A 27,166-nucleotide genomic window follows, 5' to 3' on the forward strand; every position below is an offset into this window, starting at 1 on the left:
AATGGACTTTATATTCTAAACCAAAGCGTGCCTGTCTATAATATCAGTACCAAAAGATTCAAGTCTAACGACACGAATCAGAATTTTCTTTGGCATTGTTGTTTGGGCCACATAAATAAGAAACGCATTCAAAAACTTCATAGTGATGGACTTTTGAGCTCATTTGATTATGAATCATATGAAATATGTGAATCTTATTTATTGAGTAAAATGGCTAAGGCTCATTTTACTGGACACGGTGAATGAGCCAAAGACTTGTTGGAACTTATACATACCGATGTATGCAGACCAATGAGTATAAATGCTAAAGAAAACTATCAGTACTTCATTACATTTACTGAGGACTTCAGTAGATATGGTTATGTTTATCTAATGAAACATAAGTCTGAATCTTTTGAAAAGTTCAAAGAATTTCATAATGAAGTACAAAATCAGCTTGACAAGAAAATAAAAGCTCTTCGATCTGATCGAGGTGGAGAATATTTGAGTCAAGCGTTTAATGATCATCTAAGAGAATGTGGAATTGTTTCACAACTCACTCCTCCAGGAACATCACAATGGAATGGTGTGTCCCAAAGGAGAAATCGAACTTTATTAAATATGGTTCGGTCTATGATGAGTCATGCAGATCTTCCACCATCCTTTTGGGGATACGCTCTAGAAACGTCTGTATTTACGCTGAATAGATGTCCATCAAAATCAGTTGAAAAGTCTCCATATGAGATATGGACTGGAAAGGTTCCAAATTTGTCTTTTCTGAAAATTTGGGGTTTTGATGCTTATGTCAAACATATGTTTACAGATAAGCTTTGACCAAAATCTGATAAATGCTTCTTCGTTGGTTATCCCAAAGAAACCAAAGGTTATTACTTTTACAACTCCACTGAGAACAAAGTGTTTGTTGCTCGTAGTGGCATTTTTCTTGAGAGAGAGTTTCTTTCTAAGAAGAACAGTGGGAGTAAAGTACAACTCGAAGAAGTTCGAGAAACACAGGAAAATGTTTCATCCTCTCAGGAAGATGATCAATTAGATTTACGAGAGTCGTAGAATCTACACCTGTGGAACCTGAGTTACGTAGGTCCGAAAGACACGTCACGAACCTGTTAGATATGGGGTTTGGGTGACAAATCATCATGATTTATTGATAATAGAGAATGATGAACCTATGTCCTTTGAGGAAGCTATGATAGGCCCAGACTCTGATAAATGGCGAGAAGCCGCAGAATCCAAAATGGACTCCATGTCAGTAAACAAAGTGTGGACTTTGGTTGATTTACCTGATGGTGTTAAAACCATTGAGTGTAAATGGATTTTCAAGAAGAAAACTGACATGGATGGTAATATACGGATATACAAAGCTAGATTGGTGGCTAAAGGTTACAAACAAATTCATGGTATTGACTATGATGAAACCTATTCACCAGTTGCAATGCTTAAGTCTATTCGGATTCTCCTAGCAATTGCCGCTCATTATGACTATGAGATTTGGCAAATGGATGTGAAAACAGCTTTCCTTAATGGAAATCTCGAAGAGGATGTGTACATGACACAAACTGAAGGTTTCACAGTCCCTGGAAGTGCTGGGAAAGTATGCAAGCTTCAACGTTCCATTTATGGTTTGAAGCAATCATCTCGGAGCTGGAATCTTCGTTTTAATGAGGTTATCAAAGAGTTTGATTTCATTAGAAATGAAGAAGAACCTTTCGTTTACAAGAAGACTAGTGGGAGCGCAGTTGTTTTCTTAGTGTTGTATGTAGATGACATACTTCTCATTGGAAATGACGTTTCTATGCTTAATTCTGTAAAGACTTGGCTTGGAGGTTGTTTCTCAATGAAAGACATGGGTGAAGCTGCATATATTCTTGGAATAAGAATCTATAGAGATAGATTAAATAAGACTATTGGATTATGTCAAGATACTTATATCGATAAGGTTTTGCATAGATTCAAGATGCATGATTCCAAGAAAGGCTTCTTGTCGATGTCCCATGGCATAACTCTCAGCAAGACTCAGTGTCCGTCGACACATGATGAGCGAGAGTGCATGAGTAGAATCCCATATGCTTCTGGTCTAGGATCTATCATGTATGCCATGTTCTGTACTCGTCCAGATGTTGCATGTGCTTTGAGCATGACGAGTCGATACCAATCTAGTCTAGGTGAAAGTCACTGAACAGCAGTCAAGACTATCCTCAAGTATTTGAGAAATACTAAGGATAAGTTCTTGGTCTATGGAGGAAGTGATGAACTTGTTGTGAGTGGTTACACTGATGCCAGCTTTCAGACGGACAAAGATGATTTCCGATCACAATCTTGTTTCATTTTTTGTCTTAATGGAGGAGCAGTGAGTTGGAAGAGTTCCAAGCAAAGCACCATAGCATAGTCTCAATGGATGAAAATGTTGCTGATCCATTGACCAAGCCTCTTCCATGGCCTAAGTATGAGAGTCATGCTGCAGCCATGGGTATTAAGTATCTTAAGATGTGATCTTGATTTTAGTGGGAGACTTTATGTTTATGATATGATGTTCATACTGACATACATTTGATTATGTATTCAAACAAATGAAATTGTTTCAGATTTATTTGATTATTGGATAATTAAATAAATGTTCCAAAATAATTTATATCATTCTTATAGGTCATCAAGTATGTGACTTGATCATGAAACTCTATAAGTGAAAGATGCTATAAATTATTGAGGTCCCTAGTCAAGGTTGTTAACGTGGGACATTAATGACCATGAATGGCTAGTATGTGAGGTGATTGATGACTAAGTTTTATGGAGTCATTCAATATGTGGTATTGAAGTCAATCACATGGATATGTGTTAGAGAACACATGATCGGACTGACCCGCTATGAGAACTCTACAAGATTGTTTTATGAGTGTCATAAGAGTTTCTCAGTACGACTATAGAGTATAGTCCTTAGACCTGAGTTCGTCATGATTCTTTATTTATGGATTAGTTCACTTTGATCTTGTCAAACATCAGCCGTAACTGGTGATTATAAAGGCATTGATTAGGTGTTCTATGAAGTTTGTAAAGAGCAGGGATGGAACAAGATGAGATTTGTCCCTCCCATATAACGGAAGATAAATATCTCTGGGCCTATCAAAGATTTGATACTGAGAAATGCATGGCCATGCTCAAACGAGGTGAATGTCAGTCGTTTGTTTGATCAGTATAAATCAGATTTCGATAAACATGATCTAGCTACAAGTTCTTGCCTTATGCTGAGATCGAGATATAGAGACAAAGAGATTATGAGAATAGATGATTCTAGTACAAGTGGGAGATTGTTGGGAATGTCCTAAAATCATTTGTACTTGCTCTGGTTAAAGTCGTAACATCGAGGTTCGACAATCGTGTAAATTTAGGTGGTTATAATGTTTTGCTAGAAACCGCTTATAATCTATGGATTGAGAATCCATTACTAATTTTATATGATCCTACATGGTCACACACCTAAGCAAATTGGATCAATGATATCTTGGGTTTTATAAGTAACATAAATATATATGTGTGTTATATATGATATATATACATTATATATAATTATATGTTAAGCACGTAAGATAAATAAACTACTAATGTTTCTAAGTGGGCTTTTGCCTAATGGACTAATTACATAAAGATTAGTCACGTGTATTAGGTCAAAAGATTGTCTATATAGGACAATGATACTTTGATGATATGATCATCCACTTACGGCGGAAAACCCTAAAAGATATATAAGAGTGACAAAACGTTTGTCAAGGTTTAAGATCTGATCTTGACGGCATTAGCATCTCGTATCGATCCAATTTGTGTGCGTGTGGATACCGGTAGAGGCACGACGTTTGGAGTGCTAGAAATCTCGACTTGGTTCATTGATCCTTCTGCTGCATAATAACCATGTATATTCGAAACTCTAAGATCTAAGTTTATTTCAGTATTGACATGAGATTCAAGACATATAAATTCATAGTTTGATTTATAAATAATTATAAACCGGTTTGAATTCCAACAGCATTAACAATCTTCCATTGTGCTGAGAAAAGTAGATGCTCCATAACTTGGTGTTGAAATTTCTGATGCGCAAAGTAACGTGTTTCCAGTCACCAATATGTTATCTTACACGATAAGAAAACAATTCATTCAAGACAAACATTTTCCTCGAAAGTTCGTTAGGAAAATAACTATAGCCGACGACTTCCCAACAAAACGTGGTCGTTTTGGGACTAACTTTTTCTATTGGAAATTCATCGGACACGATCACAAATCTGACCGACAAAAAACCTGACGACTGTCTTCATGAATAGAAACTTGAAGCGGGCATTTCCGTTAAAAGGACAAAATATCCATAAAACAATCAGTGGCGGACCCATTTGGTGAGTTATGGGGTCAGTTGAGACCACAAAAATAACAAATATTTAATTTGTTGGCAATGTTCATTAATCATTTGTGGTGCAGTTGGTTAGATAATTCACGATTGAACCCACAAATAGCGGGTTCGAATACCTTCGCTGACACCTTGAAACTTTTTTGGGTCCGCCACTGACAACAATGGCAGTGAAAATGCCTCCAAACAGTGTGTGTAGATGTTGATGGAGTGCCTTAGCATTCTGTTATCTAGTCTAGACAGCAACTCCCTTGCTGCTGTCCTCTCACAAAATGTTAAGGATAGAGCAAAAGGTGTTGCAGAAGAATGGAATCCACTGCTGGCAACTCTTGACATGGATGCTGGCAATGGTAACTCTTTGGAGGCTCATGCTTTCTTGCAACTACTGGCTACTTTTGGTATTGTTTCGGACTTTAAAAGAAGATGAACTCTTGGAGCTGATCCCCCGTCTCACGTTGTCGTCAGGCAGCTGAGCTTTGCCATTCTCTTGGATTGTCAGAAAAAAATGCCTGGTTTGTTCTCTAATTTAAAAGATATGGCTGATTCTATTGCATGTCATATGACATTGTGTGCCTTTACCATTGGTCTTAACCCTTGTTGTCATGTGCACCACTTCGTTAATTGCAGGTGAGATTGAAGTTCTAGTGAATAGTGGACAACACATTGATGCCGGAAACTAGATGCCTGTCTAGACGGCAAATCGGATTAAAAAAATGATTTTTGTAGAATAATTAAAAATTGATCTAGAAAATTAAAAAATCGGTGTAGACCCAGCCTAAACAATATTTCCCTATAAAGTATAAAGTGACTAACTGCGATTAATAAGATCATAAACATTCTTCTTTTCGTTTGATTTGTTTCCTAGCATCTTACCGTCAGATTTAATTAAGCTAGTAGCCGCTCTTGCGATAGAAACACAATTAACAGGTCAAGGCTAATAAGTCAATACCAAAGAAAACACATTTGTTTTTTACAACCGTTGACAAATATTTTTGTTGCTAACATTGATCCGTTTTAACGATTATCTACACTATAAAATCCTTATTTTCTTTACTTTTCTTTGACTAAAACATTAGAAAAATACAATTGAACTCCCTAAAATAATGATATGATTGACAAAAGAGTAGCCAACCTCAAAATACAAGCTGAAACTTTGGATCATTTCAACCATACGAATATTTTTTGTATTATAATCTTATTCTAGTGGAATAATTCTACAAGAGGAAAAACAAAACACGGCATGCGTTGGCTAGAATCGACTGGTTATATATAGTAAAAGTATAATAAAAATGTTCATGTAGAACGTGTATGTTGTTTTTTCCTTTGCAATTGGAAACTTCTTTCTAATGGAGAGGTTTGGGATTCAAAACCGAACTCTAGTTTCATTCCTTCTTGTTCTGTTTCTCTTCATCTCCTCTAACTGTTTTGTTTCGAACCAAACCGACAACGTTAATGAAGGCTCTGGATCCGAGCAAGAACGGGTTAGTGTCCGGGTCGGGTTGGTCTTGGATTTGGGTTCCGTGGATGGCAAGATAGTGGGAAGCTCGGTTTCCTTGGCGCTTTCTGATTTCTACGCAGTCAACAGTGATTACAAAACAAGAGTCTCTCTCTCGGTCAGAAACTCTCAAAGAGAGCCTCTCCTTGCTCTAGCTTCTGGTAACAGTGATTACATTCTTTCACCTTCTTATTTTCTCTCACCTTCTTCATTCTTATTCTGTCTCCATTCACTCACAATCTATATATGTTCTGTCTTTTTTTTTCCCTTTTTGAATGAAGATATATATAACTGCTGTCTTTGTGAATGAAACAGCTGTTGATCTGCTGCAAACTGTAGGAGTGGAAGCGATTATTGGTGGGAGTTCGCTGCAGGAAACGAAGCTTTTGGCGGAGATTGGGGAGAAAGCTAGGGTTCCGGTGATATCACTTAACTCTCCGGTTTCATTGTCATTAAGAAAATACAATCATTTGATCAAAGCGACACATGATACTTCCTCCGAGGCAAAGGGTATCACAGCTTTCATCCATGAGTTTGATTGGAAGAGTGTTGCTCTTGTTTATGATGATGATGAAGATGACTGGAGAGAGAGTATGCAGCTCATGGTGGACCATTTCCATGAGAACGGAGTTCATATACAGTCCAAGGTTGGTTTTACAGTCTCTTCAACCGAGGAGGTTATGATGGATAGGCTAAGGAAGCTGAAGGACATGGGAACAACTGTTTTTGTGGTGCACTTGTCTGAGCGTGTTGCAACTCATCTCTTCCCATGTGCTGAGAAATTAGGGATGATGTCTGAAGGGTTTGCTTGGATCCTCACTGCCAAAACCATGAACAGCTTCCATGGGAACAATGGCGACGAATATGCAAAAGAAGCAATGGAAGGTGTGGTTGGCTTCAAGACTTACATTCCAATGTCCAAAGAGCTTCAAAATTTCACTTCAAGATGGAGACAATCACTTCCTGTTGAAGAAGATGCTGGGTCTGAAATAACTCGGTTGAGCATCTTTGGCATATGGGCTCATGATGTAGCCTGGGCACTGGCGAGAGCAGCCGAGGTTACAAGGATGCCAGATGCATCATCAACTCTCTTTGACGCAATCACTCAGTGTAGGTTCAAGGGTTTGAGTGGTAACTTCCAAATCAAGGATAAGAATTTCTTGTCAGACAAGTTTGAGATTGTGAACTTGATTGGATCAGGTGAGAGAAGGGTAGGCTTCTGGAGCTCTAATGGTAGTTTCAGCAGTAGAAGACATCTGTCTTCTTTTACTGATAACAAGCTAGAGACCATAATCTGGCCCGGTGTGTCTTCTCAAAGTCCCAAAGGACACAAACTAGGAGAAAGCAAGAGAAAAACACTGAGGGTTTTGGTTACATCTAGCAACAGATTTCCAAAGCTGGTGAGTTGGAGGACTGATCCAGTAACAAAAAAAATAATTGCTGATGGGTTCTGTATACAAGTCTTCAATGCTTCCATTAGGCGTTTCAACTATGATGTGGAGTACACACTTTGGACTGGTGGTCCTAACTACGACAATCTTGCATATACACTTAGTAGCCAGGTACTAACCTTGGCTCGGTTTATGATTACAAATATTTTTTTTATGTAGAATGTGTGGAAATTCAACCACCTCCATTGATCCCACAGAAAGACAAATATGATATGGCCGTGGGAGATATTACAATCACTTCCAATAGATCGAGTTATGTTGATTTTACTATACCATTCACTGAACTGGGTCTTGGAATGGTGGCACCAAAGCAGAGTGGAATGTGGGTGTTCTTTCAACCTCTAACACCAGATCTTTGGATGACAAGTGCAGCTTTCTTTGTCTTGACAGGCATTATAGTTTGGTTGATAGAAAAACCTGAAAACAAGGAGTTCCAGGGATCTTGGTCTCAACAGATTGGAGTTATGCTTTCGTTTGGCTTCTCTACCCTTGTTTATGCACACAGTAAGTACATCTCTTCACATTAATTCTTATATGCCAATAGTATGGTCAAAAGAGATTGAAGTGATGCTTTAAATGTCTGTGCCTAATTTTTTCCATATAAGTCATAATTAGTCATTAGTTATGGATTTACTCATGAGTCAGGACGGACCGATCTTCAGATTTTGGGGCTATATAGACAATTTAGTAATGGTTTATATATATTTTTTATTAAAAATTTGAAGATTTTATATATAATATTTTCACAAAAAATCATTTTTTGGGGGGGGGGGGGGGGGGGGGGAGGGGATGGACCAATATTTCACTAGCCTATGCTCATGACCAGCTATGAATTCACTTAGTTTCGATTAGTTTTAGTTGATAAAAAAAATAGTTTTTCATCTTTTGCTGCTTTCTACTTGTAACAGGGGAGAAACTAAAACACAACTTATCAAGATTTGTGGTTACAGTTTGGGTATTTGCAGTGCTCATACTGACAACGAGTTACACTGCAACATTGACATCAATGATGACAGTGCAACAGATACGATTCAACTCCAATAAAGACTTTATAGGTCACCTTTCGGGCTCACTCATAGCAAATGCGAGCCTAGCTAGTACCAACATCAATGCAACGAATGTCAGAGGCCTCATTAACTCTACAGATTATGCAAAAGCCTTGTTGAACAACTCGGTCGCATTCATTATCGACGAGTTGCCATACCTCAATGTCCTCCTTGGAGAGAAGCCTGATCATTTTCTCATGGTCAAGCCACAAATTACCACCAACGGTTTTGGATTTGTATGTACCTCAGGTTCCTTACTCTTCATCTTCTTTTTAACTTGCTGACAAAACGTGCTCGACATGTTGCAGATGTTTCAAAAGGGTGACGAGTTGGTGCATTTGGTGTCCAAAGAAATCTCGGAGGTAAGGACAAAAGGGAAGCTTAACGAGATGTCGAAAACATGGTTTGATAATCGTTTGCCATACATAATAGATGATACATCAGAACCTATAGACCTTTACAGGTTCCGCGGTTTGTTTATGATCACGGGAGGTTCTTCAGCTTTTGCTCTTGCAGTACTTCTCATTATATGGATACGTGATAAATGGGAAGATCTTATGAGTTCCATCAACATATTTCTCTCGCGACGACTTGTACATTTCAGGATCTTCTTTGCAAGAACTATCCATCCTAGCCCCCTCGATGACCTCTTTGTTGAGAATGCAGTGCAGATGGCTCAACTTAACAGATAGAAAGAGATTCAAATATAGCAAAAGGTCCATACAAGTGAAGTGGATGGTTTTGTTCTTGTGTGTAATAGTACAAGTGAAGGTGGATGGCTCCTGTTCTTGTGTGTTGTTGTGCCCAAGTCTTTTAGCTTACACAATTGTTGCGATGTTGTTCGTCTTTAACTCTGACCTAGAGCTTCAGCAAGCTACCTTAGCCTTCTTTCTCCAGAAGTTGATCCAGTGTGATATGATTCTTGCTTGATTCAAACCGGATTAGGCCTGTAAATATAAATGATGTTTTGACCTTTATTTGCTTGTAAGTTGCAGATGTAATATACACTTGCTTGATTCAAGACCCGTCCACACCAAATCCACCACTACAAAAGCTTATTATAGTTGGTATAATTAATAAGATCATAAGCATCCGATCATTCTTGGTTTGATATTGTACTAGGTTGTTTCTCGTAGCATCTATCTACCATAAATATTATCTTAGATCTTTCATTTCTCAAGGGAGTTCTTTATTTTGACCGTCAGATTTGGTTAAGCTACATAGCTGTTCTTGGGATAGAAAGACGATTTAGATTGGTGGTCTGAAGTTGCGGCCTAAACTTACTTTAAGGACAAAGGATATTGACCAAGTTCGATTATAAGAGAGCGTTTACTTTTGAGATGAAACTTACTTCATTTCCTCTACTTCTAGATGTATGTATATATAACCTCGACCGTATAACATTATTGCCGAATTATTGGTTGCTAACAAAAGCTAAGAGAGGTTACGTAACATGTCAGCAGGTTAATACCAAAAGAAAACACAAATGTTTTCACACTAAAGAATATCCAAATTTGCCTTACTTTTCCTAAACAAAATTATTAGAAAATGGAATCGAATTCCCTAAGATAATGTTTTGTGTGACAAAAGAGTAACCTCGGAAACCCACACTGAATTTCCTTTTGAATTTGTAACCCCTTAGATAAGCCGGTCCAGTGGAAAATCTGAAACGTCAAAAATTTTCTACCATAGTGGAATAACTTTGCACAAAGCTGTGCCTCCTTTGTAAAAAATAAGACAATAATTTTAGGCCCCCCCGCCAAAATATCTGGGCCCCTATATTAATAAATTTTGATATCAAAAAAATTCATCATAATAAAAATGGCTGTTAGCATATATATCAAAAATAATATTAACTGAAATTAATATTCATCTTTATATGTTTTTAATAAGCTATTTAACAGTGTAACCATTTATTTACCTATAAATTGTTTTGAACTATTTTATTCATAAAATAAAATAAAAAATATATATATGAGAAATATATATATTTATATATATAATTAAATTTACAAAAATAATGAGCAACCAAAGTTTCACCCCAATTAGAATTTTGTTTTGGGTTTAGGCTTACTTTACAGAGGTAAAACAAAACACGGCATGGATTGGCTAGACTTGGTTATATAATAAGAATGATCAAGTACATATGTTTTCGTAACTGGAAACTTCTTTTTAATGGAGAGGTTTTTGATTCAAAAGAGAAATCTTGTTTCATTTCTTCTTGTTTTGTTTCTCTTTATCTCCAACGGTTTTGTTTTTAGTCAAAACGATGTCGTTAACGAAGACTCCGTGTCCGAGCAAGAACGTGTTAGGGTTAGGGTTGGTTTAGTTTTGGATTTGGGTTCCGTGGAAGGCAAGATAGTGGGAAGCTCTGTTTCCATGGCACTTTCCGATTTCTACGCCGTCAACAGTGATTACAAATCAAGAGTCTCTCTTTCAGTCAGAAACTCTCAAGGAGATCCTGTCCTTGCTCTAGCTTCTGGTAACATACTCTGCATTCTTCCACCTTCTTTATTCTTCTCTGCCATTCACTCACAGTCTAGATATGTTCTGTCTTTTCCAATGGACAGCTGTTGATCTGCTGCAAACTGTAGGAGTGGAGGCGATTATAGGCGGGGACTCGTTGCAGGAAACAAAGCTTTTGGCTGAGATTGGGGAGAAAGCTAAGGTTCCTGTGATATCACTTAACTCTCCGGTTTCATTGTCATTGAGAAAATACAGTCATTTGATCCAAGCAACGCATGATACTTACTCCGAGGCAAAGGGCATTACAGCTTTCATCCATGGGTTTGACTGGAAGAGTGTTGCTCTTGTTTATGAGGACGAAGATGACTGGAGAGAGAGTATGCAACTCCTGGTGGATCATTTCCATGAGAACGGAGTTCATATACCGTCCAAGGTTGCTGTATCTTCAAATGATGATTGTATGATGGATCGGTTAAGGAAGCTGAAGGATTTGGGAGCGAGTATCTTTGTGGTGCACTTGTCTGAGCTTGTAGCAACTTATCTCTTCCCATGTGCTGGGAAGTTAGGGATGATGGGTGAAGGGTATGCTTGGATCCTCACTGTTAAAAGCATGAACAGCTTCCATGAGAGAAGTGGCGACGGTTTTTCAAAAGAAGCAATGGAGGGTGTGGTTGGTTTCAGGTCATACATTCCAATGTCAAAAGAGCTTCAAAATTTCACTTCAAGATGGATAAAATCACTTCCTGTTGAAGAAGCTGTTGGGTCTGAGATACTTCGGTTGAGCATCTCCGGCATATGGGCTCATGATGTAGCATGGGCACTAGCAAGAGCATCAGAAGTTGCTAGGATCCCAAATGTGACATCAACTCTCCTGGAGGCAATCACACAATGTAGGTGTAAGGGTTTGAGTGGTGACTTCCAAACCAAGGATAAGTATTTCTTGTCAGACAAGTTTGAGATTGTGAACTTGATAGGATCAGGTGAGAGAAGGGTAGGATTTTGGAATTCTAATGGTAGCTTCAGCAACACAAGAGAGTTGTCATCTTGTACTCATAACAAGCTAGAGACCATATTTTGGCCGGGTGGGACTATTCATAGTCCGAAAGGGCGCAAGAGAAAAACACTGAGGGTTCTGGTCACATCCAGTAACAGGTTCCCAAGACTGGTGAAGGTGGCGACTGATCCAGTAACAAAAGAAGTAATCGCTGAAGGGTTTTGTGTAGATGTCTTTCGAGCTTCCATTAGCCCTTTCAACTATGAAGTGGAGTTCACACTTTGGCGCAATGGTAGCAACTACGACGATCTTGCATATGCACTTAGTAGCCAGGTACTAACCATAACTCGTTTACAGTTAAAAAGTATTTTTTTCATCTACGTAGAGTGTGTGGAAACTGAACTACTTTTATATATACAGAAAGACAAATATGATGCAGCCGTTGGAGATATTACAATCACTTATAATAGATCGAATTATGTTGATTTTACGATGCCATTCACAGAACTGGGTGTTGGCATTATAGCATCAAGAGAGAGAAGTGCGTGGGTGTTCTTACAACCTCTAACACCAGACCTTTGGTTAACAAGTGCAGCTTTCTTTGTCTTGACAGGCATTATAGTTTGGTTGATAGAAAAATCTGAGAACAAGAATTTCCAGGGATCTTGGTCGAAACAGATTGGAGTTATCTTTTGGTTTGGCTTTTCTACCCTTGTTTATGCACACAGTAAGTACCGCTCTTATGTGTAGATCTTGGTCAGAAGAAATTGGAGTGATCTTTAAATATCGTAGAAATTCTAAAAATTATTTTTTGATAAATTCTGGATGAATATATCAATATGATAATACGATAATAAATTTCTTAAAATCGTCTATAAATATATAATCATATGAAATCATAAACTAATAATTTATATGTAGTTATATAAATATAGAAAAATATTGTATTATTTAATTTTAATCATAATAGAGTCTTTTTCTGTATTTTCTTGACACTTCAAAATATTTCGATATTATTTTATCAGCTTACATCTAAAAATACATTTACACATTTGAAAATCGAATTTATAAACCGTGAAGCAATTCTTATTTCACATAAAAACATAAAAAAAATATACAAAAGTAAACTTTCTGTAAATTAATCTCCGTGAATAAAATACTATAATACCAACAATATCAGTTTACATAGTTTTGATTGTAAGTTTTAACCATTTGTGACAGGGGAGAAGCTAAAACACAACTTATCAAGATTTGTAGTTACAGTTTGGGTTTTCGCAGTGCTGATACTGACTACAAGTTATACTGCAACACTGACATCAATGATGACGGTGCAACAGATGAGATTCAACTCCAACAAAAATCACGTAGGCCGCCTTTTGGGATCACGCATCGCAATGGCGGCCTTCGCCAGTCCCGGCCTCCAAGTAATGAGTTTGAAGGGTCTCAATAGTTCTGAAGAATATGCTAAACTCTTGTTGAACAAAACTGCCACACTTGTTGTCGATGAGATGCCATACCTCAAAGTCCTCATTGGAGAGAATCCTGAGAAGTTTTTCTTGGTCAAGACACAATGTATCACTAATGGTTTCGGCTTTGTATGTATCCCTCAGTTTCCTTAATCCTTATTCTTTTTTTTACTAGCTGACAAAAGGTGTTGGTTTGTTAAACCATGTTTCAGATGTTTCAAAAGGGTGACGAATTGGTTCCTAAGGTGTCCAGAGAAATCTCGAATCTGAGGACAAATGGGAAGCTAAACGAGATGGCGAACGGATGGCTCGAGATTCAACTTCCATACACAACAGATGATACATCAAACCCTATAACCCTTGACAGGTTCCGCGGTGTATTTATGATCACGGGAGTTTCTTCAGCTTTTGCTCTTGGAGTACTTCTTATTCACTGGCTCCGAGATAGATGGGAATATGTTGTGAATTTGGTCAACATATTACTCTTGCAACGACTTGTACATCTGAGGAACCTCTTCGCAAACATTATCCATCTGATCAGTCCCCTCGCTGACCCTATTGGCGAGCATGCGGTTCAAACAGCTCAACGTAACATACAATAGCAACTGGCTCACATATTAAAGGTCCATTATATCATTCAGAGCATCCTTAATACAACTAAAGTGGATGCTCATGTTCTTGTGCATGAGTTTATAGCGTAGGTATAAATTATAATGGATGTTTAGAGCAATCCGTGTTTGTAAATTATAGATGTAATTGTTGTAATATATTTACATATCTTGATGTAAAATACAAAGTATAGTTTGTAATCAAATTGCTTCACTTTCTAAGCTTAAGGAAAAAAAAGAAACACTATATTAAAAATGATATTTTTGTTTTGTATAAATTTTAATGAGAGTATTCAGTTATCTATATATTTCCCCATTCTGATTAATCTGTGGCTAGTGTTTTTCCAGATTGTTAATATTGGGTTTTCTTTTGGGTTGGGCTAACAAAATTAATGGTCTGCATAACCATCTTCTGAAGAGAGAAAAATAGAGAACAAACAAACCCTAATCTCCAGTTCCCTCCTCTTTCTCTTCTCCAATAACTCCTCTCATCTCCTCCTTTAACTTACTCCATTAACCTGTTGCAGTTTTCTGTCTTGTGCTATTCCATAATTCATTGTTCTAGGGCTGGTTCTGAGCATATGCAAGTAAAACATTAGTCTATAAATCCTCAGAATTCAAATATAATTTACATGAACATAAGTTTTCAAATTTCTAAAACAAAAGGTTTATTTTTATTACTATTACTAAATTGTCTATACTCTCCAGAATTTCAGAACAGTCTATGCCTTGTCCAGTTGTCCCATCTATTTTGGTCGGTAAAAAGGAACAAAACAAGTTCAGCTTCTTTGGTTGGATTCAACGATGATCATGATCCAGTCAATTATAGAAAAACAATCGGCAGTATCTGGACCTGATAGATTTCATGATTATCCAGGCCCTTATTCTCTTTTGTATTTTGTTTGCAAAGTGCAAACGCACTTATTCAAATACCATTAATTCCATCTGTTGGTGCAATTTCTTCGTTTGCTAAAGTGAGTATGCACCAACTCAACTCGTCGTCCTCGGGATTTTGAAAAACATTCTACTTCTTTCCTAAGGTGTTACTTTCACAGTCTAAAAGGGGTGTTACGCAACAAGTCTGGTTAATAAGTCAATACCAAAAGATAACATACCTGTTTTTACAGCCGTTGACAAATGTTGCGCGTGTGGGGTGTTTTTTGTTGTTGCTAAAGTTTGATCCGTTAACAAACTTTTCACACGGTAGAATCCTCATTTGCCTTAATTAATTACTTTTCTTTGAAAATTTTTTAGAAAAATATAATCGAATTCCCTTAAACAATGATTTAACCAAAAGAGTAATCTCGGAAACCTACCTTAAGTTTCCTTTTGAATTGGTAATCCAAAGAAATAACTCTTTCTCGTTGACTACCGTCCAATGGAAAATTTTGAAACCTTTTTGACTGAAAAAAAAATGAAGTTAAAAGTAGACATGTGTTTGTAACTTTTGGAAAAAATGAAACTTTAAACTTTTTTACCATAGTTGAATAATTAACAGTGGAAAAACAAAACACTGCATGTGTTTGGTTAGCTAGACTCGATTATATAAATAAAAATGAACAAGTACACATGTCTTTTAATTGGAAACTTATTCTTTTTTTTTTGTTCAAAATTGGAAACTTCTTTTTTTTTTTATGGAGAGGTTTGGGATTCAAAATCCAGTTCTGGTTTCATTTCTTCTCATCATCTCCTCTAACTATTTTGCTTCGAGTCAAAACGACGCCGGATTCAAGCATGAATGGGCTCCGTTTCGGGTCCAAGTCAGGGTAGGGTTAGTTTTGGATTTGGGTTCCGTGGAGGGCAAGATACTGGGAAGCTCTGTTTCCATGGCGCTTTCCGATTTCTACGCCGTTAATAGTGGTTACAAAACAAGAGTCTCTCTTTCAGTCAGAAACTCTCGCGGAGAGCCTCTCCTTGCTCTAGCTTCTGGTAACAGTGATTACATTATTCTCTTCTCTTTGTCTAATATTCACTAATGTTCTGTCTTTGTGAATGAAACAGCTGTTGATCTGCTGCAAACTGTAGGAGTGGAGGCAATCATCAGCGGGAATTCTTTGCAAGAAACAAAGCTTTTGGCTGAGATTGGGGACAAAGCTAAGGCTCCTGTGATGTCAAATGTATCAGCAACTCACAGAGTGTAGGTTCAAGGGTTTGAGTGGTGACTTCCATATCAAGCATAAGAAGTTGTTGTCCAACAAGTTTGGGATTGTGAATTTGATAGGATCAGGTGAGGGAAGGATAGGATTTTGGAACTCTAATGGTAGTTTCAGTAAAACAAGACATTTGTCTTCTTCTCCTCATAACGATTTGGAGACTATAATCTGGCCCGGTGGGACTATTCAAAGTCCGCAAGGGAGCAAACTAGAAGAAAGAAAGAGAAAAACATTGAGAGTTCTGGTCACATCTAGCAACAGGCTCCCAAGACTGGTGAAGGTGGCGACTGATCCAGTAACAAAAAAAGTAACTGCTGAAGGGTTTTGTATAGATGTCTTCCGAGCTTCCATTAGACCTTTCAACTATGAAGTGGAATTCATACCTTGGCGCAATGGTAGTAACTACGACGATCTTGCATATGCACTTAGTAGCCAGGTACTAACCATAACTCTTAAGTTTACAATTACAAACTTTTTCCCCATCTATGTATATTGTGTGGAAACTCAACCACCTCTACCCTTGTTTATGCGCACAGTAAGTATTGCTCTTATATGCCCATCTTGGTCACAACAAATTGGAGTGGTGCTTTAAACTAATGTAGAAATTCTATAAATCACATTAATATTCGATAAATTAAAATATAATACATTTGAATAATTTAATAATTAAAAAATAATAATAAACATATTAATCATATTAAAATCATGCACTAATAATTATTATATATAAATTTATATAATAAAAATAAAATTGTATTGTTTGTTTTTATTCACAATGGAATTTAGCTCTATTTTTTAACACTTCAAAATATTTTATATATTATTTTATCAGTTTACACCTGAAAACGCATTCACACATTTGAAAACTGAATTTATAACCCATGAAAGCATTTTTATTCTTATTTTTCATAAAAACATATGTGAAAACATAAAAATCTATAAAAGTAAATTTCCTGTAAATTATTCTCCATGAATTTATGAAATACTATAATATCAACATTATTAGTTTATAAAGTTTTTTTTCTTGAGCAACTATTAGTTTATTTAGTTTTGAATGTAGTTTTTCACCATTTGCTGCTTACCCTTTGTGACAGGGGAGAAGCTAAAACACAACTTATCAAGATTTGTAGTTACAGTTTGGGTATTTGCAGTGCTGATACTGACTACGAGTTACACTGCAACATTGACATCAATGATGACGGTGCAACAGATACGATTAAACTTCAACAAAAACCACGTTGGTCACCTTTTTGGATCACCGGTCGCAATGGCTGCCTTCTCCAGTCCTGGAAACCACGTAGCGAGAGTGCGGTTCAAATGGTTCAAAGTAACATTCGTAGCATCCTTAATACAAGTGCTCATGTTCTTGTGCATGAGTCTATTGCTTAAAGACATCAATGCATCTCTTGACATGTCCTTAACAAAATTCTTGGCAGTAAAATCACTAATCTTGTTGGTTATTTCAAACATGATTACTGCTGTCTTAATAACTAAGTTCTTCTATCCACCATAGTCATCTGTAACTTGAAAAATAATATTCTATTACAATTCAAGCATTAACATATATTTTGATGCCTTGATGGATAGTTGAATAATCTCTACACCATAACTAAAAAAACAGCATCTCTAATCTTCAAGCTACTACACCAACATTATCAACTTCTAATAATGATGGTAGTGGCTGGCAGCTTCTTACTGTCCTGCTTGAAAACCTCAGAATCCTCATCTGGCTAAACTACTAATTAAGATTGCAAAAATAGCAAGGAGGATCCCTCTGCTTGTCACCAACACAGATCTCGGTGATCCCGAGAAGTTTACCCTCTGTGACTGATCCCTGCAGATAAACCAAGACATAGATTCAACATAAGTTTTATCTCCATCAACTACTACTTGTGACCTATGATTACTAGAAAAATTAGTCCAACTACTATTTATGGAACCTTCCTCCAAATTTAAGAAATATTACAAGATAATCTTGTGTTTCTAAGAATCTTACCTTTGTAATGGTGAGAGCCGACCACAGTAAATGGTGTTTTCAGGAATGGAATTCTCAGATGTGTCAATCTCAGGATTAACTACATTCAAGTACACCTCTTGTCCTAGATACCATGAGGCGAGATTGTCTATTCGAAGGTTCCACATGCCAGCATTGTCCAAGTAAACTAAGATAGCGGTCCATGCACCAGGAAACACCTGGAAAGCTAGCCGTTTAATAACCATGTGAGAAACAAATGTAACATATCAGTTTAGTTGTTAAAAGACAAAACACCTGCGTAGTAGATCTAGCAACCCCATCCCCTTTGTTGTATAAACTTCTACTATTCTCTGTCCACAGACCAAAGTCCATCCTTCAAAACAAACATCATTAACAGTGGTACAACAAAAAAAAATGGATCTGTTACAACTAAACGCAACCTTACCCGACAACAAAGAATGCATAACCATCCAAGTGATAGCTCTTAACAGTAGTGTCACTATTCTGAAATATAATCTCCATGAACCCCTTGTAAGTGCCATTCATGACAGAGGTATCAACCTTAGGATGCCGATTCATCGGTCTTTTCGGAAAATCCAGCTTATACACCCCTGAGATGTTGTACTGCTGAGCAAGCTTTAACGGTGTTGAAGGAGGCAAGTACGATATACCATTAAGAGTGGCACGCAACCTCCCATCTATCTTCTCTGGTGGTCTGTTGACAATCACGTAGACATCAGTTACTGTAATCTGACCATACTTGAATGATCCCTGAGGGTTTGGGCGAGCAGCTCCAGCTGAGACATTCAACCTATATCAAACATCACTTCCATCAGCAACCCTTTTGTTTCTTCATACATAAACTATACATAGACACTAAAACAACCTTATGGAACGTGCTTGGTTCATTGAGAAAGATGTGTCCAACTCAATAGGAGGATCAGGGAGTGGACCTGAAGCTGGTCCTTGGGAGCTAGAGTAGTGCAAGATAGCGACTCCGGTAGCTTTGGGGGACGAGGATGATTTGGTAAACCTTGTGCTGGCAACAATGTAGTAGTCGTTACTACCGGACTGATCCATAGTGACTAGAAACGAAAAAGATTGACCCACATGAATGTCCATGTTTGTGTAGTTCTGCTGAACTGTGTATGAACCTTCTGTCTCGACAAGAAGCAGATTATGATTCTGTATTCTGAAGTTCAAGGTGGTTGCTATGCCACTGTTGTGAACACGGAAGCGGTATGTTCTTCCTGGTAAATGAAAGTGGTCAATAAGAATCATATTATAAAGCATAACACATCTATGAGATTGTTTTTTTAATACTAGGAGTTTCGGGCCCCTCCGGACCCGAAACCACAGCTTATAATATTAGTTTCGTCCCAACGGTCATTCGAACTGGGGACCAGTAACACAATGGTCAGGATCCTTCTAGTTGAGCTAACGACCTCTGGTCATCTATGAGATTGTTAAACTAGATTAGAGACATTTTCACATTATGCTATCAAGAAGAAGGATACCTGGTTCAACGTTTATTGTCCCATAAGGAAACCCACCCGAAGCGAGCTCACTACTGTAAGGAAAAGGTCCAAAGCCATTGATGAGAATGCCATCAGGAGCTCCAAAGTCAATCTTACTCTCAACATCTTTCCTCAGCTTCTGATAAAGAAGAGAATGTTAAAACAAAAGAGATAACTAATAATGAAGCAACTTTCAGATTTTTGTGTAGACCTTATGGCTCTTAGTGAACCAATCACTGATAAAGAGAGTAACATCTCCATCAGGCAAAAGAAAAGGAACTGGAATGATGTCTCTATTGTTGATAATGATGCCACCGTAACCACCAGCTGCTCTCTGGAAGTTTGTAGATGGGAAATAAAAGAAACTACCAATCTGGTCTTTGACTTGAAACTCATATGTCCAGTTCCAACCAGAAGGTATCGGACAGTTAGTGCCCAAAACACCGTCTTGCCACGAGTTTTTCCTATGTTGGATTCCATTCCTAGAAAATCGAGAAAATAATGTTTAGTAATCACAAAAAAAAGTTAGTAGATTTGAACAAGAATCATCAACTAGATACCATGTGAGAAGCAAGGGCTCATCAAGATTATTCTTCACGTTGACAACCACATTCCAGTTCGTAGTTACATTGAGAATGGGACCAGGGAACTGCCCATTGATCCCAATAACCTACAACGAGATCTCAAGAACTTGATACATTGCTCTCAAGATTGAAAGATTGAGAGAGAGAAAGAGAAGGAACCTGTTGGCGAGTGCCTAGAGGAGAAGCAGTGAGGTAAGAGACAGTCCAGTCGAAGAAAACGTAAGGGTCGGCGGCTAAGCAGACAGTTGCCACCGACAAGAACAATACGACCAGTGAAGTGCACGGTAAGTGCGGTAGAGAGCACCGCATTGGATCTCTCCCTCTTTCTCTACGAACCTTCGTGTAAGAACGGAGAAGACATGTGCAGAGACTAGTGGGAAAGCTTTTAACCGTGTGTGGGAGATAGAGAAAGAAAGAAAGAATCAGAGAATGTGATTACAGCCCAAGGCGCCAAAAGAGCACAATACTTGATGGGTCCCACTTTTTCAGATAAATTATTAAAATTCCGACAATCTTTTAAAATATATTCAAATCAACTCCGAGATCGAGACTCCCCGAGATCTTTGTTTTGTTTTCATAATTTTGAATACTGTTCGCATAGTTTGCATAATTCTTGGAAAATGCAGAATTATGCAAATTAAGGGAAAAAAAAGCTTACAAAAGATCTGTATCACGGCGCAAGGAGTACCGTCAAGCGTGGGTTTCATAGGGCGGCTCAGGTGAAGCAGTCAGACGTAAATTCTCATACGACAGGTAAAATTGTCGGCTATAGAATCGTCTGTAATATTTCTCATAATTGTAATAACATAATTATTCAGCGTTAAAAAAAAAAATTTTGAATACTGTTTTTAAAGTTATAGGCTTAAGAGTTAAGAGTCAACCTTCTTACGGACCACAACGTTAATAAATGCCCTTTATAACTTTACTTCTTTCGTTTGTCAAGTTGTTCATATTAAGAAAAGACAATGGTTTGGTCTACTCGGCTAAAGTTTAAAGTTTGTTATCTATGATTTTAAAAGTATAAAGTATGTTGAAGGAGCTTTACGACTAGTCTACGTTCTTGTTTTCAAATGTGGGATCACTCTGTTATGTAGTATTGCTTGAAATGGATATGGATCTGATCCACTCCACCATATGCTTGCATGTAAGCAATTTGAAATGGAAACACTACCCTTTATATCCACTTTAAAGCTAAAAGAAGGATCACTTCCTAGACAAAGAAAAAATGCAGGAATGTCTAGAGCCTCAACATGCTTTGAGAAAAAGGTTAGAAAGAATGGAGAGACCCTGGGCCTGGAGAGCCACGAGAACCAAAGAACTGTCCGAGAAGGCTTCGGAGAGTCATTGATCATATGCAGTGGAAATAATGCTGACAACTTCTTGGTTTGTTTTCTTCTTCTTTTAGTGTTGTTCTTGGGGTATCATATACATTTAGCTATAAAATGAATAGTTACTAAATTTCATGTTCTAATAGATTTAGCTTGGAATAGAGATGTTAAATGTAGCAAGTTTTTACCCATTGTTAAATGGAATAGAGATGTTGTCCAGAAAAAACATCTCTAGCTAGAAATGATGTTTTGTGGAGAAACCTTGTTTTATGTTATTTTTAAACTCTTGCTTACGTACTCGTATCTTTATGTTTATTTATGGATATTCATATGTTCATTGTCTAGTTTTTACTACTCATCTGTAGTGCATGTAGGTATCAACTTGTTGTATGTTATTGATCGGAGATCCTGCATGTTCTTGTCTTATATTAGTATAACATAGATTGGTCGCCAAATTGCTTGCTGGACAGCGGAAACTAACAATCTACAGCTAATTAGTAATGATTAAGGTTACTGTGTGTGTGTGTTTGCTTTTCTAGCAAGGAATTGAGAGAGCTGGCAGCAGTGGATGTTGAGCTAGTGAAGACTCCACAAAAATAGGATCAGAGTCCTTACAAATGAATTGCGGAGATATGGACAAGGACTATGAAAGGGATAGTTAGTGAAGCTTTTTCATCTCGTCCCATGGCAAACATTAACTTAGAAATTAATCAATTGCATTGCCACTTAAGATGTTTTCACCAGACTCAACTATCAACGATGTACCTTGTGTTAGCCTTCTTCCGTAAAACATTTCAAGGATGGACGTTCTAACTAATACAAGGAAATTAGGCATGAGTTTTTACTATAGGTTTTGCCCATGCTAAAGTTTGTGTTTTGTAAGTGCGTCAATTGCGGATATAATTTTTAAAATCTAAGAATTTGTGGTTACAAAGAAAAGATGGTAACAAGACAAAGAAACAAACAACTGTCTAGAATTAGTAATAAATAGAGTTTTGACTGAGTTTACAACTCCGAGACAAAAACAATCCTTTCAAAGAGACGCACATGCTAGCCATGCAAGTGTGAAAGATTAGCCTTGGATTATTTTGAAAAAAATCGTCGTTTTGGAGATTCTTTCGTCAGATTAAGCTTTCTTGCCAGTTGCATCACGCGCCTCCAGGTTTGATACTTTTAACCATCCGAAAGGCTTCGCGTCTGTTTCCCACGCTGAGTAAACGAGCGTGTCGTATTCCCGCAACACACTTCCCATGTGACAAGGTCCATTAATTTACACCCTCTAGGCCCAATCATCCTTCAGGACAGACAGATCATAAATGTTACCCTCACATTCCAAGGCAATCACAGTATTTATTAATCCACGTGGCATCATTTCACTGGCCGGTTTGTTTTCCGACAGGGAGAACACAGAAGCAGAGGATTCGTACCTCTTTCTCGCCTTCAATAATTCTGCTCCTCCACTCTGTTTCAAGCTGTCATCAATGTCTTCTTCTCCCTCCTTCATCTTCTCCTCCTCCACCGTTTAAACCCTAATCTCCTGAATCGCGAAAGCAAACACAGTCGAAGAGATGATGATGCATCGCGTTCTCCACCTTCTTATCATCTCCACTCTTGCGATCTCGATCCTCGCCGAGAATGATTCTATATACGATGTCCTTAAAGCACACGCGTTACCGATGGGGCTGTTACCGAAGGGCGTCGAAGAGTTCAACGTTGATATGGAGACGGGACAGTTCTCGGTTTACCTAAACCGGTCGTGTGAAGCGAAATACGAGAGCGAGATACATTACGAGGCCAACATCACGGGGACGATAGGCTACGGAAGCATCGGTGGTTTGTCCGGTATAAAGGCTCACGATCTGTTCCTGTGGTTTCCGGTTAAAGGGATCCGCGTGGACATACCTAGTTCTGGTGTTATATACTTTGATGTCGGAGTTGTTCGCAAACAGTACTCCATGTCTGTGTTCGAGACGCCTAAGGATTGCGTTGCTGTTGAGAACGAGGCTGAGTTTCGTGGGGATAATAAGGTAATTGATTTGAATCTCTTTGTCACCATTATGTAACAGGGTCATTATTTTGATATGTAATTGTTATACTAATGTGTTTATATTCATGTGTTATGTGCGCAGATTCAGTCATCTATGTTACAATTCTACGAAGTAGATCAAAGTGTTGGGAGAAACATTGTCTAAGCCAAAAGTGTTGATGAATGCTGTAATGAAGATGTGTTTAAAGTATACAAGTTTAGAAACTTTTAGCTGCTCATGGATTTTTTTGAAGACACAGACACATACATACAACCTTCTGTTTGAGGTCAGATACTCACTTTGTTTGAAGTGGAAATGAGATGTGAGCGCAAGTTTAGATGGGAAGCACAAGTGTGGGAAGGTTTTGTATGGAATGTTGAGATTCGGTTGTTGGAGCGATCATAGGTGATTGAATGTTTTGTTTTATCATGTTTTGCACTTTGTCATGTATTTTTCTTTCTCCTTGTAGCATAATACATAATATGTATGTAATGTATAATATATGTGTACCTGTGTAATCATATTCTTTATCCCCAATAAGATTATTTACATTTTGTAGTATTTTCCGTTCACTTAATCATATTCTCTAGCATCTTTTGTCTGTGCTGTTCTGGTTTATGGCATGTGTGCTCTGGCTGGTGATTTTGTCCCAGCTCTGTTTCGATTGGTTTTCATTTTAGTCTTTTCTGTTTGGGTTATGTCTCCATGTTAAGGCTTTGTCTCTGGAGGTATGGAACCTGCCAGCTATTGTATTCCGCATCTGAATCCTACCTTGTATCCTTCTTCGTTTCTCATATGAATGATGTTCAGTGTTTAAAAAAACAATGACAAATATGTCACATATTGTAATATAATAGCCTTGCTTGTACAAGTTGCAGCGCCGGCCTATATATAACTCGTTGAGCAAATTGAACCATGCCAGAAATGCATTTGTTATGGTACTTCTGCTAGTTAAGGTTTTTGATCAGATTAAATTATCTTAACTTTTGGTGGTCAACTACTAATAAGTAGTAGTAACTGTGTAACCTCTGTTATAAGATAACATGTGTTATATATATGCATGAAAGAAACATCTGATTGTAACGGTGTATTATAAAGCTACACATAAAAGAAGATTTGGAAATAAAGCATGTGCCAGACATATTGAATGAGAAAGAAAGAGATGTTTTGTACTAATTGAGCCAGTATGAAGCAATCCTTTGCCATGCTTTGCGACTTGCTCACTTCATGAAAACGAAATTACATTGATAAGCGATTATGTCCTACCTTGAATCATTAGTACATGACTTTTCATCTTCTTATGAGTTGATCAAAATATTAACATTGAGAAATTATTGAGAAATTTGTATGATCGATCGATCACTCACACTTTTCAAGTGGGCAATGAACTTCTCTAACAAGATGATAAAACACCATTATTTCATTTGGTCCCTTGCTGATTAGCTCTGAAGATTTCCATAATTGAAAACCTGAATTTGTGTACCAAACCAATATTGATAACCAATCTTTATTTATTATTCAAGAAGTGGTTTGGTTTCAGTTTCATTAGATAAATTGTTCTTACTAATCATCTGTAGCATCAAAGCCGACTTAGCTCAGTGGTAGAGCGCGTGACTTTTAATCACGTGGTCGTGGGTTCGATCCCCACAGTCGGCGAAATATTCATTTTTTATTCTAATTTTTTATTCTAATGAATATTTTATCATTTATCCTCTGTGTCTCCCCTTCAACTGTTCCTCATTATGTGTAGTCTATTCATCTTCGTTTTTCCTCCTTTCCATCTGATTGGAGAAGAGAATCTCTTATTCCCTTGATGATTTGCTCATTTCCTTTCTCCTCTTGTTCATTCAAGCCAAACTAAACCCAGAAACTGAAACTTTGAGCCATTTACGATTGATTAACACTGGCCAAAAAGATGATAGAAATAGAATATTGACCATTGTGTGCGATGTTTTTTAATCCAATCTCCGTAGGTAATGGGTAGCATATACACGTGTGATGCATCTGATATCACATCATATCTAGAATGGGTGAGTTCCTTAGTAAAAGAAAAACAGATACTTGCATAAAATGTCTCTCTTTGTCTGCGTTCATTAGAGATTTAAAGATTGTATATATGTTATTTCACCTGTGGTTAGGTACACAAGACGCCCTTCCAAGTTCTTGAAGAAATCACGTATTAGTATAACCACTGTTTCACAAAAAAAAAAAAAGATATAACCACTGTTACAAGCTGCAAGGAAGGGTTTGATGTGTCACTATTTAATAATTGTAATATTTGGTTGGTTTAATATGACAAATGTTGTGCCCATCTGGTTATACACTGAAAGATATTGTTAATTTGTCCTCTCTGACCTTTTAGTTGGATAAGGAAAACTGGATAGCTTTGATTCCAACTATAATCTTGGCATTAATTAATAATGAAATGATTAATTTACTTTTGCAAACGGATTAGTTGAGACGAGACACGCCGAGTAGACAAGACGCATAGCCCAATAGACAATAGGATTAGGATAATAGGGGTATACTTAGGGATGTTAATATGGGCTCAACCTAACAGGGTTAGCCCTAACCCTGCAAACCCATTTGTAACCCTAACCCTCATTTTTTAAACATGGTTTAAATAGGGTTGGCCCTAATAGGACCAGGGTTTAAATTCTAACCCTTTTATTTTGATTCACACAACTATTATACAATATTTAATAATGTTTTTCATAAAAAAAAACTTAAAGTCTGAGTTTTCTCGCCAAAAACTGAACAACGAAATTTTCCGTCGAAACCGCAAAATCGAGTTTTCAACTAAAACAACAAAATCGAGTTTTCCCTCCAAAAACGCAAAATCGAGTTTTTCATCAAAACTTCGAAATCGAGTTTTCCCGCCAAAAAATCAAAATCGAGTTTTTCGCCAAAACCTCAAAATCGAATTTTCCCGTGAAAACGTAAAATTAAGTTTTTCTGGAAAACCCGTAAAACTCAATTTCACGGTTTTGGCGGGAAAACTCGATTTGCCGGTTTTGTAGGGAAAACTCGATATTGAGGTTTTAGTTTTGGCGGAAAAACTCGATTTTGCGGTTTCGGCGGAAAAACTCGATTTTGCAGTTTTGGCGGAAAAACCCGATTTGCCGGTTTCGGCAGAAAACTCATTTTTGCTGTTTCGGCGGGAAAACGCGATTTTGTAGTTTTGGCGGGAAAACTCGATTTGCCGGTTTCGGCGGAAAAACTCGATTTGCCGGTTTCGGCGGGAAAACTCGTTTTTGTGGTTTTGGCGGGAAAACTTGATTTTGCGGTTTTGGCGGGAAAACTCGATTTTTCGGTTTTGAGGGGAAGAACTAGATTTTGCGGTTTCGGCGGGAAAACCCGATTTGCCGGTTTCGGCGGAAAACTTGATTTTGTTGTTTCGGCGGAAAAACGCGTTTTTACAGTTTTGGCGGGAAAACTCGATTTGCCGGTTTTGACAGGAAAACTCGATTTTGCGGTTTTTGCGGGAAAACTCGATTTTGCGGTTTTGGCGGGAAAACTTGATTTTGTGGTTTTGGTGGAAAAACTCAAATTAGGTTTTGGCGAAAAAAACACAATTTTTTTTTGACAGAAAAACTTTATTCTTAGTTGTGGAGCAAAAACTCGATTTTGCGATTTTGGGAAGAAAACTTTTGATTTTGATGCTCAACAAAT

At 37.5% G+C, this 27,166-nt stretch overlaps 4 protein-coding genes, 1 non-coding gene and 1 pseudogene across 6 annotated transcripts; 5 read left to right on the top strand and 1 right to left on the bottom strand.

The window, feature by feature from the left end:
• Positions 1–5,352: 5,352 nt before the first annotated feature.
• On the top strand, positions 5,353–10,123 carry LOC106382253 (glutamate receptor 1.3-like). Its single transcript, XM_013822250.3, has 5 exons — positions 5,353–6,040; positions 6,195–7,441; positions 7,528–7,834; positions 8,239–8,612; positions 8,685–10,123. The coding sequence occupies exons 1-5, from the start codon at positions 5,731–5,733 to the stop codon at positions 9,066–9,068; spliced, it is 2,622 nt and encodes an 873-aa protein (XP_013677704.2). The 5' UTR covers positions 5,353–5,730; the 3' UTR covers positions 9,069–10,123.
• A 193-nt stretch (positions 10,124–10,316) lies between these two features.
• Positions 10,317–14,009, top strand: LOC106378751 (glutamate receptor 1.3). Its single transcript, XM_048747017.1, has 4 exons — positions 10,317–10,858; positions 10,947–12,563; positions 13,058–13,431; positions 13,515–14,009. The coding sequence occupies exons 1-4, from the start codon at positions 10,552–10,554 to the stop codon at positions 13,902–13,904; spliced, it is 2,688 nt and encodes an 895-aa protein (XP_048602974.1). The 5' UTR covers positions 10,317–10,551; the 3' UTR covers positions 13,905–14,009.
• A 1,462-nt stretch (positions 14,010–15,471) lies between these two features.
• On the top strand, positions 15,472–17,576 carry LOC106382257 (annotated as a pseudogene).
• LOC106382254 (monocopper oxidase-like protein SKU5) lies at positions 17,543–20,567 on the bottom strand. Of its 2 annotated transcripts, none has more exons than XR_007319112.1 (9): positions 20,299–20,567; positions 20,116–20,225; positions 19,767–20,037; positions 19,556–19,694; positions 18,925–19,288; positions 18,484–18,849; positions 18,333–18,411; positions 18,060–18,264; positions 17,543–17,897 (listed from the first exon to the last, which is right to left on the bottom strand). XR_007319112.1 is itself a non-coding variant. In XM_013822251.3 (9 exons), exons 1-9 carry the CDS (start codon positions 20,446–20,448, stop codon positions 17,786–17,788), a joined length of 1,788 nt encoding a protein of 595 aa, XP_013677705.2. In that variant the 5' UTR covers positions 20,449–20,566; the 3' UTR covers positions 17,543–17,785. The 2 variants fall into 2 exon arrangements, 1 of the variants encoding a protein (XP_013677705.2); XM_013822251.3 differs by having other exon boundaries at positions 18,060–18,256; positions 20,299–20,566.
• A 2,208-nt stretch (positions 20,568–22,775) lies between these two features.
• Positions 22,776–24,055, top strand: BNAC02G38620D. Its single transcript, XM_013822253.3, has 2 exons — positions 22,776–23,494; positions 23,597–24,055. Exons 1-2 carry the CDS (start codon positions 23,036–23,038, stop codon positions 23,657–23,659), a joined length of 522 nt encoding a protein of 173 aa, XP_013677707.1. The 5' UTR covers positions 22,776–23,035; the 3' UTR covers positions 23,660–24,055.
• Positions 24,056–25,078: 1,023 nt separating this feature from the next.
• TRNAK-UUU lies at positions 25,079–25,150 on the top strand. The gene has a single exon. It is a non-coding gene; the product is annotated as a tRNA-Lys (tRNA).
• The last annotated feature ends 2,016 nt before the right edge of the window (positions 25,151–27,166 follow it).

This window comes from Brassica napus, chromosome C2 (genome assembly GCF_020379485.1).
Source record: "Brassica napus cultivar Da-Ae chromosome C2, Da-Ae, whole genome shotgun sequence".
NCBI classification, from domain to species: Eukaryota; Viridiplantae; Streptophyta; class Magnoliopsida; order Brassicales; family Brassicaceae; genus Brassica; species Brassica napus.

What these genes read in the sequence shown, in the direction of transcription:
- LOC106382253 (XM_013822250.3), top strand. Translation starts at nt 5,731, where the DNA reads ATGGAGAGGTTTGGGATTCAAAACCGAACTCTAGTTTCATTCCTTCTT. An exon ending in TCTCCTTGCTCTAGCTTCTG is followed by an intron (nt 6,041 to 6,194) that starts GTAACAGTGATT and finishes TGAATGAAACAG; the next exon opens with CTGTTGATCTGCTGCAAACT. An exon ending in CCACCAACGGTTTTGGATTT is followed by an intron (nt 8,613 to 8,684) that starts GTATGTACCTCA and finishes GACATGTTGCAG; the next exon opens with ATGTTTCAAAAGGGTGACGA.
- LOC106378751 (XM_048747017.1), top strand. Translation starts at nt 10,552, where the DNA reads ATGGAGAGGTTTTTGATTCAAAAGAGAAATCTTGTTTCATTTCTTCTT. An exon ending in TGTCCTTGCTCTAGCTTCTG is followed by an intron (nt 10,859 to 10,946) that starts GTAACATACTCT and finishes TCCAATGGACAG; the next exon opens with CTGTTGATCTGCTGCAAACT. An exon ending in TCACTAATGGTTTCGGCTTT is followed by an intron (nt 13,432 to 13,514) that starts GTATGTATCCCT and finishes ACCATGTTTCAG; the next exon opens with ATGTTTCAAAAGGGTGACGA.
- LOC106382254 (XM_013822251.3), bottom strand. Translation starts at nt 20,448, where the DNA reads ATGCGGTGCTCTCTACCGCACTTACCGTGCACTTCACTGGTCGTATTG. An exon ending in GAGCCCTTGCTTCTCACATG is followed by an intron (nt 20,038 to 20,115) that starts GTATCTAGTTGA and finishes TCGATTTTCTAG; the next exon opens with GAATGGAATCCAACATAGGA. An exon ending in GACAATAAACGTTGAACCAG is followed by an intron (nt 19,289 to 19,555) that starts GTATCCTTCTTC and finishes TTCATTTACCAG; the next exon opens with GAAGAACATACCGCTTCCGT.
- BNAC02G38620D (XM_013822253.3), top strand. Translation starts at nt 23,036, where the DNA reads ATGATGATGCATCGCGTTCTCCACCTTCTTATCATCTCCACTCTTGCG. An exon ending in AGTTTCGTGGGGATAATAAG is followed by an intron (nt 23,495 to 23,596) that starts GTAATTGATTTG and finishes TTATGTGCGCAG; the next exon opens with ATTCAGTCATCTATGTTACA.